Source organism: Trachinotus anak, unplaced genomic scaffold (assembly GCF_046630095.1).
Source record: "Trachinotus anak isolate AG129_WGS33_773 ecotype Australia unplaced genomic scaffold, CSIRO_AGI_Tana_v1 ptg000004l, whole genome shotgun sequence".
Lineage (NCBI taxonomy): Eukaryota > Metazoa > Chordata > Actinopteri > Carangiformes > Carangidae > Trachinotus > Trachinotus anak.
Window position 1 is genome coordinate 21,589,847 of NW_027273855.1, and position 12,834 is coordinate 21,602,680.

General features: G+C 45.1%; 1 protein-coding gene across 9 annotated transcripts in view; it reads left to right on the forward strand.

Moving 5' to 3' along the window:
- camta1a (calmodulin binding transcription activator 1a) overlaps positions 1 to 12,834 on the forward strand; it is a 281,952-nt gene that overhangs the window by 148,195 nt on the left and 120,923 nt on the right. For all 9 annotated transcript variants that reach the window (XM_071476957.1, XM_071476958.1, XM_071476960.1 and 6 more), the window contains one exon: positions 12,085 to 12,220. In XM_071476957.1, coding sequence (XP_071333058.1) covers positions 12,085 to 12,220 — 136 coding nt within the window. The remainder of the gene's footprint in view (positions 1 to 12,084; positions 12,221 to 12,834) is intronic.

Genomic DNA, 12,834 nt, shown 5'->3' on the forward strand with positions numbered 1-12,834 from the left:
CATCTTCAAAAGAGGATGTTCCATTGATGATTTTTGCCCTACATCATAGCTTTGCTCTTGCTGCGACTCTAAAACCCAATATAGCGTAATTAAACTAACAAAGTGACATCAATAAAGACAGAAGTGCTCTGTAATTACAGTCTGTGCTAGGACATCATAAGCAGGCAGTGTCATCACCCTAACGAAGGAAATAAATCAATGGCAGACAGACAAAGCCCGGCTTTACGATCCCCTTCTCCTCTGACACACAAAGCCAACCATAAACACGAGTAAGGCAAGAGTTTAATAGCAATCTTAAAGTTGCAGAGGCCACTAGCTTGTCTTTACTGCTCCTGCCCAGCAATACAATGGGTGCCTTGACACTTGCACCACTCCCTTCCTCACCTTCATTAGTTGTGCTTCTCTCTTGTTTCTCCCTTCAGTCTGCCTTCTCCCTTTCTCCTTCCCTCCTATATGGTGTCTGGTCTCCTCACCCTCTGGAGACACATGAGTGGCAGGCCTCCCCCCTTAATAACTGTGCATTCCAATTCTGACACGGTTGCACAAAAACAGATACACATAGATGCACACACACAAACACACATAGGCGCGCACAAAAAAATAATATGGTGCAGGATTCAAGATTGGCATTCCCACGTTGCCTCTTCCTGCAGAGAGCCATGTGGACAGCAAGGCTAAATGTCAGGGAAAGATATTTAATTCCATGTGCACACAGACATGCGTACAGCCGCGCTCAAAAACCCAACACAGACATGACACCCGACACTGACAGTGTGTGGAGTGTGAGGCTAAATGTCAAGGGATGATGTAAATTCGCATGATTGCTTCCAGAAGTAGTTCATCACAACGCCAACACGGGCCAGATCAGTGTCTCATTGTCCTCCAAGAGTTCTTCCGAGCAGGACAGTAGGGCCACAGCAAACCAGAGCAGATAATGTTTGTGTGTGTGTGTGTGTGTGTGTGTGTGTGTGTGTGTGTGTGTGTGTGTGTGTGTGTGGGGGCGTGGTGGTGGTGGTAGTGGTGGCCCACTGTCTCTCAACCCTGTGTTTTATAGGGGCTGACCCAGTTTCCTGAGATGTACATAGTGTAAACTCACACACTGACAATCATCCAGTGATGTACAGAGGTATTTGCATGTGTGTGAGATTATCTTATATCCAAACCTGCCACAATGCAAAAATGAGGGAGTGTATAAACCAGACTCAGAGACTTGGATCAGAAATATGAATGTGTGCCATGTCATAGTTTTGTATAACACACATTCATTGTGGTCTCAAGGCGACAGTAGTGGATCTCCCTTACCCCGCCTTCCTCCCTACACATCATTTGTTTGAAGAAATCCCCGCTGAATATGACATTTGAAAGAAATACGAGCGACTGATGAGTTGTAAAGTTGTTTATACTACTAACTGTACGTACCACATTGATGAATAAAACATGGATTTCATTCTGGAGCGCATCTCTCTTTGCCAGGCCCTGTGAACGGCACAGAGCCAGGAGCAAACTCTTTGCCATGCTGTGGCTGTTGCCTGGACCCCCCCCCCCCCCCCCCCCCCCTCCCCGTCCTCCACTTGCTGAGGTGACTGATGAGCAGACTTACTGGTGTGTCAAATATGGAGGAAATAGTCAATCAGCTAGGCCGGTGTGACAGGCCTGCGTGATGCCGTAGTTTGGAAATGCTGCTGCAAGAAGTGTGTAAAAGTAATGCTCAGTGCCAGACTGAGGATAAACATTTTATGGTTTTGGAATAGGAGGGTTACACCTCTTCCGTTTCTGGAAGGTATGGATGGATGCTCGATGCATCTGTGTTTAGTCCACCCCAAGCTGTGTGGGATTTATTACGCTGTGCCTGTTATCATACCAGCAGTGCTTGTGTGTGTCTCTGTCTGTATAATAATATATGTGTGCCTGTGTGTGTGTGTGTGTGTGTGTGTGTGTGTGTGTGTCTGAGCATGATTTTTAAGAAATAAAAGGAGGAAAGGAAGAAAAGACAGAGAGAACGCTTGTGTGTGGATCATTTATGGAGGAGAGTGTTGATGTGATTTAGTGTGTGGAAGCTCCATGGGCCACTGAACTTGGAAAATGAGAAGGCAGAGGTGGCCATGATTAGAGGTGTGCCTTGCTGACTACTTTATGAGTGTATTCGGAGGTGTCTGTACATGCGCATGTAGATGGCTCTTGGACTCTGTAGATGGACGGCGGTAGATAAACACAGTGGCACACACATAGTCTATCATCGTCATTGTCTGGGTACAGCCTATCAGTGTTGGTGTGCATAACCAGGAGAAGCAGAGTTGACTTATACCCTGCTTTGCTCAGTCACGCTGTGTGTGTTCGTGTATGTGTATGTGTGTGTGTGTGTGTGTGTGTGTGTGTGTGTGTGTGTGTGTGTGTGTGTGTGTGTATGAGGTCCTGGCCCCAGCTGATGCATCAAAGACAGAGGGAAGTGATCCATACATGTGCCAGGGGCCAAGGTCAAGGATCATCATATACAAACATACCCAGAGAAATAGAGTGTAAGAAAGCGTTGGACCCTGTGAGACCACTTGACTAACACCCTCACCCATAACATCATGTACCACCTACATGCTCCCATTCTCATCTGTCCTTTCAGTCAATCAATCCTGTATCACATACTATACATACATACATATATATTCAAACAACCACATCAAAGATAATACAGTTTTAGAAAGCAGCATGTATGTAGTCAAAGAGTGATATTTAATGTAACATTAGCACTAGACAGGAACAGAAATAAAAAGGCCTGGGTTCAGAAAGGAAAAGAAAGGGCATAATTAAGTTTTTGCAGTTTTTTTCTGATAAAGGTAAAATGGGTCACAACATTGTTGTGCACTGTTAGCACCATGTTGTGGTGCTACAGTGATGCCCTGGCCTACAAATCTGCATTTTCCAGACGTAAGGGAACATGCTTGTTTGGTACAAGCCAGAACAAAAATCATATCACATTATCTTTTTATTTTTTTTAGTGAAAATGAAATGCAAAAATGATCACTGAAATCATGACTCATATCACAATCTCAATATCTGCCAAAATAATCACAATATGTGCAGCCTAAAATAATTTAAACCTGAGAGTTTTCAAGCTGTTTTAGTTCTGTATTTATAGTCACTTTGCTTTGACTTACAAACAGGAGAAGACTATTTAAGCCAGACCCTCTACTTGCATATCTGTATTGTTACTGTCATGTTCAGTTCCCCAGCTGCTGAGATTCATGTTCAGCACTGTTCAGTTGAATCTATCATATTCATGCAGTTCCATAAGGATTAGCTCTGTATTAGGCCATGCATGAATGGTCATTCCTACATCCACTGACATAATAACTGGAACAGATCTGCTTACCATACAAAGTTTGATGGTCAGTGGTCAGCATGTTAACTTCAGAGTATCCACATGAAACAAAAACATAGTCTACTTTTAATTGTCAACAAGCAAACAGGGCAGGCTATTTTGCCTATTTTTCTCTCTACTTTGTTAAACCAGGGTACAGTAGACTCGCTGAGCTTTGCTCCACACTGACACAGTTGCACACATTCACAGCTGGAAGGTTCCCAATACCACCACAGTCTGATCTTTTGGCCAGCTGAGCAGCTTTAATCTGTTTTGTAGAAAGTTGGATCATACTGATACAACTGTCCCACACACTGCTCTGCTGCAGCGGTGCAAAGGCTGGTCAAAAGCTGAGTTTGATGATCAGTAAATTAACTGATTACAGAGAATTGCCTGCATTTATGAAAATACCAGCAAGTTTTACTTTTAATTGCCAACAGCCAAACCAGCGTAAACAGCATGTTTTATTATTTGCTGGTAGCATTCCTCCTGACACACAGCACACCAGCGCTCAGCCTTGACACACTGCTCAGACTGACACTTATTCTTTTTTCAAGTAAATATATTCTTGTTATCTTTATGTGGTTTCATTCTTGTGGACAATGCTTTGTAATTAATCAACAGTAGTCCCTGGTCAGATGTTGAACATTTCTAAAAATATAAATCAAACAGTTCAATTCAGAATTTAGTTTGACCGCTGAATTTTCTGTGGAGTGTGACTCTGTATTGACTCATCTGCACCTGTCATTTTCCCTTTTATCTCATATCAGGACTTTGAATGACACTTTAGGCTCCTCTCTGTTGATGCTCTGTGTACTCAGTATTCTGGCATGGGTTGTGTTTATGGAGGCGAATCACAGTGTGTCAGTGTTTGTCTAAAATCCTCACAACACACACAGGGATCAGAGAAGAAAGCCAGTGCTATACCGTGAACTTCATCCTGGAATCCAATCCGAGCATTACTGCGGAGGTAGCTTGGTCTCCGCTATGTTTAGTGTTACCTCAAGTCTGTATAAGCTCTGTAATACAGGCAATGCCTGAAATTCGATTTGATCTGCATGGCCACCATCACTTGACCATGGCTGATGTCCGTCCCTCTCACCCTCACTCTCTATCTGTGCCTGAGCTGCGGCTGAGCCCTGGGCTCCAATTAATCCCAAGATGCCTGGCTGTGGTTGGTATGGTGACCAGACAGGGCACAGAGAGAGCTGTGATTCCCAGGTGAAAGGTGGGATAGACTTTCTGATTCGCTCCAGCACACAGATAGAGTTACGGCTCAATTTCAACTTCTCGCCCTCACTGGGCTATCCTCATGACTAAAATAGGACCAAGGAATAGGAGAAGGGAGAGGAAGAATAGCTTCTTCTTTTATTTCTCTCTATTTTCCTGTCTGTCTCTCTCCCTTTTCTCACTCCTTTTTTCATTGCTCCCTCTTTTCAACCCCACCCCAGACCCCCACCTCCCCCTCTATCACTGTGCTGTCGTTTTTTGTGACAGAAAGGGACTCTGAGAAGTGCTTTATAGCTTGGTCAGCTTGTAAAGCAGCACTTCTAGCTCTGTAGTTCTGTCTTACTTTAAAAAGTGGAGTCTTTTTTTGACCTCTCTGGCTCTTTATCCTTCTCTCTTTTCAGTTGTTTCTACTGCTTGTGCTTTGTTCTTTTACCTTTTTTGTGGACAAGGCAGGATTTGTGAATTAATCATAAGTAGTTCAATAGCTGGCCTTAGCTGTGCTCTGTCACTGGGGGGATCAATAGGGGAAGGTCAGTGGCACTGTGGTGGCACTGACTGCTCCGGAGGAGAGACAAGGAGGCCCATGTCCAGGTGATCCATAAGCTCAGTCTGGCATGAAGTATGATGGGGAGGAGAGCCTGTCCTTGTCCTGTCCTGTCTCTGTTCTGGTCTCTGGAGAGACCTTTAGGTGGACTTCAAGGTCCTCTTGTGATCCCCTTATAATCTACCCCACTTTTATAAAGTTTGAGTGTAATATCTTCACACATATAATAATAACAACAACAACAACAACAATAATAATAATAACAATAACAATAACAATAACAATAACAATAGTATAGTGCACCTTAAGTCAGGCTTAAGGTTTGAAGTTTTTACAGTTAGTGATGCAGTTTTTATAATCCAGGATTTCATCCTCTCTATTTACTATTCTTCCTCTGAGTTGTCCTTTTTTATTTGCTTGCTGCCTTTGATACTTTTATTTTAAAGAATGTCAATGACACAGGTCCATGTTGAGTGTAGCATTAATAGGACACCAGTAAAGAGAAATAAATATCTCTCATCCTCTGTCTGAGTTGGGCTCTTGAAAATACATGACCACATCATTAACTTGGTGGCCGAACTCTCCTGCTTCTTGTTTTAATAGAAAGCAAGCTTGTAGTTACTAATAATGAAAACCTGACCTTTTCTTGCTGCAGTCTACTCTGACTTAGATTTAATTGCATTAGTATTTTCCTACCACGGGAGAATGTAAGCTGCTAAAACAGCAATTCTGCCCCATGACATAAAATAAGGCTGTATGCAATTCCCTGCTGCCCATGCATTATTGAAAGTACAAAAGCATCCTCTATACAAAGTGTCATAATAAGGCTGTAGGACTTAAGTCTACACATGCACACAGCATGTAGTTGTCAGCAGGGACGGGGGCTATATAGAAGCTGCATTCTGATAGCACCTTTATTTACAACGCACTGAGACACACCGTGAATGATTTGGGAAGATTAGCGGCGAGGATGTGAGGTCTGAATCATCATCTCTGTAGTCGCTATTTCCAAGCAAACATATGCACACTGACTAAAGGCTGAAAATAACATTTACCACAAATATGACGTGGAAGCCTTTTGAGCAAACAGTTGAAAGTCATCAACATTTCAACCCAGTTAAACATATTATATGGGTTCTAACACAAACACGCAGGAACACAGTGTATTTTAAATGAATAAGAAATGTCTTGACAGCCAAAACCTTACAAGCACCGAAATTCAAACTCTGTGTCACCTAAGCTGTACATCAAAGCTGCACATTAGCCCTCGCTGCTATGTGTGTGTGTGTGTGTGTGTCGACACAGGGAATGGAGCAGTATAACCAGTGTATGACATGGCTATTTGTAAATAATGCCCCAACCTCATCCACTGGCAGAGGCTGAGAGTTTTAAGTCTGAGTAGTGATGGCAGCCTCCCTGAAATGTGCATGAAACCGGCTTAGTGCTATCAGTGCAGCATCACCGCCAGTCACCAGCCTCCCTCTCATTCTGCCGGGCTGCTGTGGACCAGATAAGAGCAACGCCACCCTCCTCCCCTACTGCTTCCATCCGCCTTATGTTGTCCCCCAACAATCCACCCACCCTCCCACACCAATTCACCCTTATCCTCTTTACAAGGTCTTATAGGGACAGAGACACTGATGTGTAGCTACAACCGTAATTTATATTCTTTGTAAATTGTCTGTGATTTTTTCATTGAGATAAGTGCGGGGGGAACATCTGTTTTGTGCTGGAAGGCAGTGGGCCAGGGCCTGAGCTCTGTGGCAATCACCAGCAGTATAGATAGAGAGAAAGAGGGGAGGCACACGATCTGTCTCCCTTTCCTGAATTACAACTCCAGGGGCCTTTGCTACCCTCTCATCATTACTGTTGTATTTAGTTGAACACATTGGGTAAACAAACATTGTGCTCCATCTGTACAGCCTTGGAGATCAGTACATGATATCATGTTTGGCAAACTTAACTTCATGATTCACTTCAGTGTAATTCTTGTCAGCTGCTTTGACTGTTTTCTCTCTTAATTATCGGGAGTGCTGTTTTGGCGTTTCAGCTTTAATAGACAGTTCATATAAGAGAAAGAAACTATTAACATGTTAGCAACATGATTTAAAAGATGTTGTGTAACTTGTTCCAGCTGACTGACCCACAGCAATGCCCCTTGCTCCCATAATTACCATATATAATTAAGCATTCTTGTGAAGGTTGTGGCCGCTCAGGACTACAGCAGAAAGAACTGTGGGCATCGCAGTGACCAAGCGCTGAGGCCTCATTGGCAGTCAAAGAGGAGCGCGACCTGCGGCGTCTCGACATACGAACACTAGCGGGGGAGTTGGAGGGGTTCAGAGCAGTGCAGATGATGAATCTCAATACTGAGGCCGTGGCAGATTTACATTTAAAGTAGTTTTAGCAAACGCCCCACTTCCTGATGCATTCTTTGGCGGGGTTGAAGGGAGCGGCTTATCTGCGAGTCATCAATTGCACGTGATGCGTTCAGATACGGAGCTCCCAACGCAGAGCCAGCACCTTTCTGCTCGCACATCCTGCTCAGAGATGCCGTGCCATCTAATAAAGCTGCTGTTGCTTGAAGTATAATTACATTACACGTAGACACACCTCTGCTTAGTGTCGACAGCTCCAGATGTGTGTGTGTGTGTGTGTGTGTGTGTGTGTGTGTGTGTGTGTTTGTGCACACATGCGTTTTAACACATATGACCTATGTTTTACCTGTGATTGACAGAACCAGTAATGACTAGCATCAGTGTGTTATTGATGTTCTGTCACTCTGCTCGCTATTAATGTTATCCCTAGATGGAGCAACAGGGTTACTAGAAACTTGGTGTGTATGTGTACACGTGTGTGATGCTTGTGTGTGTGAGTGCCCAGGGGCATATTTGTGCCTCATATTTATACTTAATAGGGTCAGTGTGTGTGACACAAAATTTAGGTGTGTGTATGTGTGTGTGGATGTGTTTGGATGAGTAGTAGGTGTGAGTGTGGTTGTTGACACAGTGGGGTAAAGGCTGTGATGGCTGAAGGCTCTGATGGGTAATTGAGAACAGCAGGTGTTGCCTCCCTCCTGTGCCACTTCAGGCCCCAACCAGCTAACCCTCCGATCTTCAAAGCTTCTCCTCTCCTTTCTCCTCTCCTCCTTTCCTCTCCTCTCCTCTCCTCCTCTCCCCTTCTCCCCTCTCCTCTCCTCTCCTCTCATCTCCTCTCCTCTCCTTCTTCTCTGCTCTCCTCTCCTCTCCTCTCCTCTCCTCTGCTCTCCTCTCCTCTCCTCTCCTCTCCTCTGCTCTCCTCTCCTCTCCTCTCCTCTCCTTCTTCTCTGCTTTCCTCTCCTTTCTCCTCTCCTCTCCTCTCCTCTCCTCTCCTCTCCTCTCTTCTCTTCTCCTCTCCTCTCCTCTCTTCTCCTCTCCTCTCTGCTGCACTGCCAGTTGCCAGTTGAGCTTGCTGGGTAGAAAAACAGCATGTATGGTATTAATCAAACCCAGGGCATCATGGGGAATAGAGTTGTTTGAGGAGGGGGGAGGGAAACTAGAGCCCAGCCATTACTGCTACACTGGTTCACCAAGACTGAAATATTTCATTATCTGTTCGCCTTTTGATAAGAATACACCACGACACAGAATTCTTGAAACTGTTGTATGCTTGTCTTACACTTGAGTACGCTTGATACAGTTGAGTAGTTTTGAGTGTGGTAACACAGTAATAGCTTATTTCATGTATTATAAGTAATATATTGAGTGCATGTTTGATTTTCCCTTTTTGTGTATTAAAAATGTGTATCTCTTTACACAATAATCCTGTTGGTGTTGCTTCTAAATATAATGTTTATTCAAGTCAGAACATTTCGAGGTTCCATCAGTGTGTTTTCTCAGAATATTTTAGGATTTTGAGATGATTCATCAGAGCTGTGGATTCTCCCCGCTGATCCCTGCTGGAAAAGGAGATTCTCTAACACTCACTCAGATTTGTCTCTCTCTGTGTGCCCGTTTTAGCTCCTTCCTCCTTTCTCTGTTAGCGCCTATAGGCCTGTAGACAGTGAAGCTGAGCGTGTGAGCGCTGCTTTGCCTGTCTGTGGGCCTGGGCTGCCCTGCTTTGGCTTTGTTACCCATGCTGAACACGTCACCAGCCTCATAAACCCTCCACCCTCCCCTGACTTTTTCAAATGAACAAATCTGATTGAGCGAATGCCATTACCTGGGTAAATGAATGATTCCTAAAGGACTGGACAAGGCCTAACACCACCCTGAGGGTAAAGCTTATTATCGCTGCAAACTCCAAAGAGGAGAAAGGCAGCTCTGGAGCATGTGTGCACTTTGTCAGAAGCCTGTATTTCCATATTAATCTGCCACATTTAGGCATCTGAGACAGAGGGCCTCCTGTCACGCTTCTTTGATAACAGAGCAGTTAGCTTTTCCTCTCATATATAAATATGTATAATTCTGATAAGATTAATTGAAACGCCTAAGTATACAGTGGTAGGGGATGAGTGGGAGGAAGAGAGAGAGAGAGACAGCAGGAGGGAGAGGAGACACATTATGTTACCTAAGCATGCATTTTAGACTGGTCTCTGCCTCAGACCTACTCCAGAGTGGGTGCCGGGGCTCTCTCCTCTGGGTCCAAAGTGCCTTGAATTGAAAACAGCATCTACCTAACAGTCTCTCAAAAATAGCTGAGTGAATAAGTTTTTGCGCCAAGCCGATAAATACGGCGTGGAGCCTCTGACACCGAAGGCTCACCCCAATTTCCAGTGCTCTGGAGGAGATCAGATAGCCCTGTGTCATTTGATTTTCTGCCTTATCTCATCCGCGCCCATCTTTTTGTCTCACGCAGGGCTACATTTTAAGAAGCACGCGCTCCTTCTTCTGAAGGACAAAACCCAGAATGATATCGAAACAAATAATAGGATCACACTGTTGCACAGGGCCATTCCAGTGTTTGATTGATACCAAGTGCTGATGCAGGCATGTCAAATGAGTGTCCTTCAAATGACATTTGGGATGCAAATCTGCCGAGGCACATGTTGAGATTGCAGCAATCTGCAAACTTCTTAGTCTTCGAGTGCCATTTATGATCACGCCTCCACGATGGGCCACATTACGGATGTTGTAAACTAGAGCACAATTTATACTTTGTGTATATCGCATGCAGCCATTGAGCAGCTCCACTTCTCAAACTGACCAATAAAAATGTCTGTTTAATAGTTGTTTTCTGCAAAGTATGCTGAGTGCGAAACAAGAGAGGGCAGCGAGAGAGGAGAAGACAGCAGGAGAGAGGGAGGTGTGGGAGAGAGGAGAGGGATCCTGAGACAGATGAAACAAGAGGGAGAGGGAGAGAGAGAGAGAGAGCAGAAGAGGAGCCGGAGCGAGGGAGGAGACAAAGACGTTCCCTGGTGCACAGCTTGAGTTGACTGACGGCTAGAGGAGGGGAGCTGTAGAGAGAGGAAGGGAGGAGGAAAGGGAAGAAGGGAGCTCAGCAAGGATTGAGCGCGTCATTGTGTGAGTGGCGTCTCTCATTAGAAGGTGCTGTCAGGGGCCACAGAGGGGGGACTGCAGGGACCCCACCTCCCCCTCCTCCCTCCCTCCCCCACTGGCCCCTGAGATCCGGCCGGGAAAATGATTGATGAGTGATACCAAGATAAACACGCGCCCTGGCCCCCAAAGGCAGCCTTGCAAAATGATGCATGCAGCGTTATAAATAAACCTTGTGAAAAAAAAAATTTAACAATAAACAACAAAACAATGCAAAACAACCGTTGGGTTTTTCTTATTTTGGATATTGTCAGAGAAGTCACAAATCAACCCAACTTTTGTTCTTTACTTTGATGAGAGTTTTTTCTTTTTTTTTCTCTAGCGTTTGCTGTTTCTAGTTTTATACAGTGGTGTCATTGTGTCTGCTGTGCGCCTGTGCATGTGAGCGGTGAGCACGAGGCTAACAAGGTTCACCAGCTGACTGGATGGTTAAGCCGCCCTCAACGGTTACACTGCCTCCTCAACAGCTTGGGCAGGTGGCTTTCCCACTCATTCACTGTGAGGCACCAAACACTGAGGCAAACCTGTTCTCATTTGGGAGAGCTCCAAATCATAGCAGATGTGTGTAATGCATGTGTGTGTGTGTGTGTGTGTGTGTGTGTGTGTGTGTGTGTGTGTGTGTGTGTGTGTTGTAAGAGTCCATGGGAAACTGAGGCATAGTGTATAATGATACATAGCCCCTCCACAATACACACAAATACAAACACACACACAAAACTATGTTTAACTGCTAACTAATTGTTGAGTAAGTCATAAATGTTTTATTCTACACTTTGTGTTAATGTTTAACACTGAGCAGCAAATGCCTCTGTTACAAATCGAAGTGGAAAGGCAGATTATCATCAAATAGTTACATTATATCATTATGAGCCTACAGGCTGTGGTCTAGTGGAGGGAGAATGAATTATGAATGGAGTGTGAGGGAGGATCCCCCCCCCCCAGGGACTTTCAACACCACTACTCATTTAAGTTGGATGAATGACAGACAAGGAAGGAAGAGCCCCCCCTCCATACAAACACACTCATACACACACACACACACACACACAAATACCTCCACACTGCTTGCCTTTCACACTGGCCTTTATGTAATTTACTCTGTGAGAAGAAGTGTCACTTTAGCTCCTTGCAGCACACACACTTCTCATTGGGAGAAATGTATGTTGAAGGGTGCTTTGTTCATTGTCAAACTGTGCATACCAATGCTGAAAAACACCATAAAGAAGTCTTGTCATCTAAGTCACTGGTGCATTTTCTGCCTGGCGCAGACTCGTGTCGGGCCTCTTTGTACATCTCTGAAATGAGTCCCCAAGCTGTGCTGCAGCTTTGCCTGAAAATTCTTCTCATCTCATCTCATCTTTCTGTCTTTTTGCCCCCCCCCCAATCCCCCCACCCCCTTCTCTGTCCTGTCTCCACGGATCCAGGCCACAGAATGGGTCGATGATACTGTACAACAGGAAGAAGGTGAAGTACAGGAAGGATGGCTACTGCTGGAAGAAGAGGAAAGACGGGAAGACCACACGGGAGGATCACATGAAGTTGAAAGTACAGGGAGTTGAGGTGAGTGGGCTGACAAGAGCTTGGATTTAAATGGAGCAATCGGGGGAAGGAGGCGGGGTGGGGGGGGTGGGGGGGTTGGAGTGGGCATGGGGCGGGCGGGAGAGCCAACCTTCACCCTGACACAGACAAACACGGGCCTACGGCGAGCTCTCCCCTGGCTGTAATGGAGACAGTCACATGCTGCAGTCGGCCCGTGTCTCCAAGGAGCTTCACCAAGAAACAATGCGGCACAACAATAGTTTTCCCTGGGAAGCCAGTGGAGTGGAACCGATTGTTTGTACCTTATTAAGGCTCTGGATGTTGCCTTTGCTCCAGAGAGCCTACATTAATCTTGCTGGCTCAAAGCAGTACTGTGGAGCTAGCGTTCCCTCACCTCACTCCAAGTCGCTCCCTATACCAGCCGCCGCCATAAAAGGCCCAGTTGTATCTGTCCTTGGCTCACCCAGGCTCAATCTTGTTCGACCTGCGATGTTGGCACCTTTACTGATTTATCAGCAGTCCCATATATGAGACTAGGCAAGTCTCACCCCCAGACTCCTTCACTACCTCTATTTTCACTTGTGTTAAAGTTTGAGTTCTGGTATCTTTCACATGTTTAGCCACAAGCACTGATG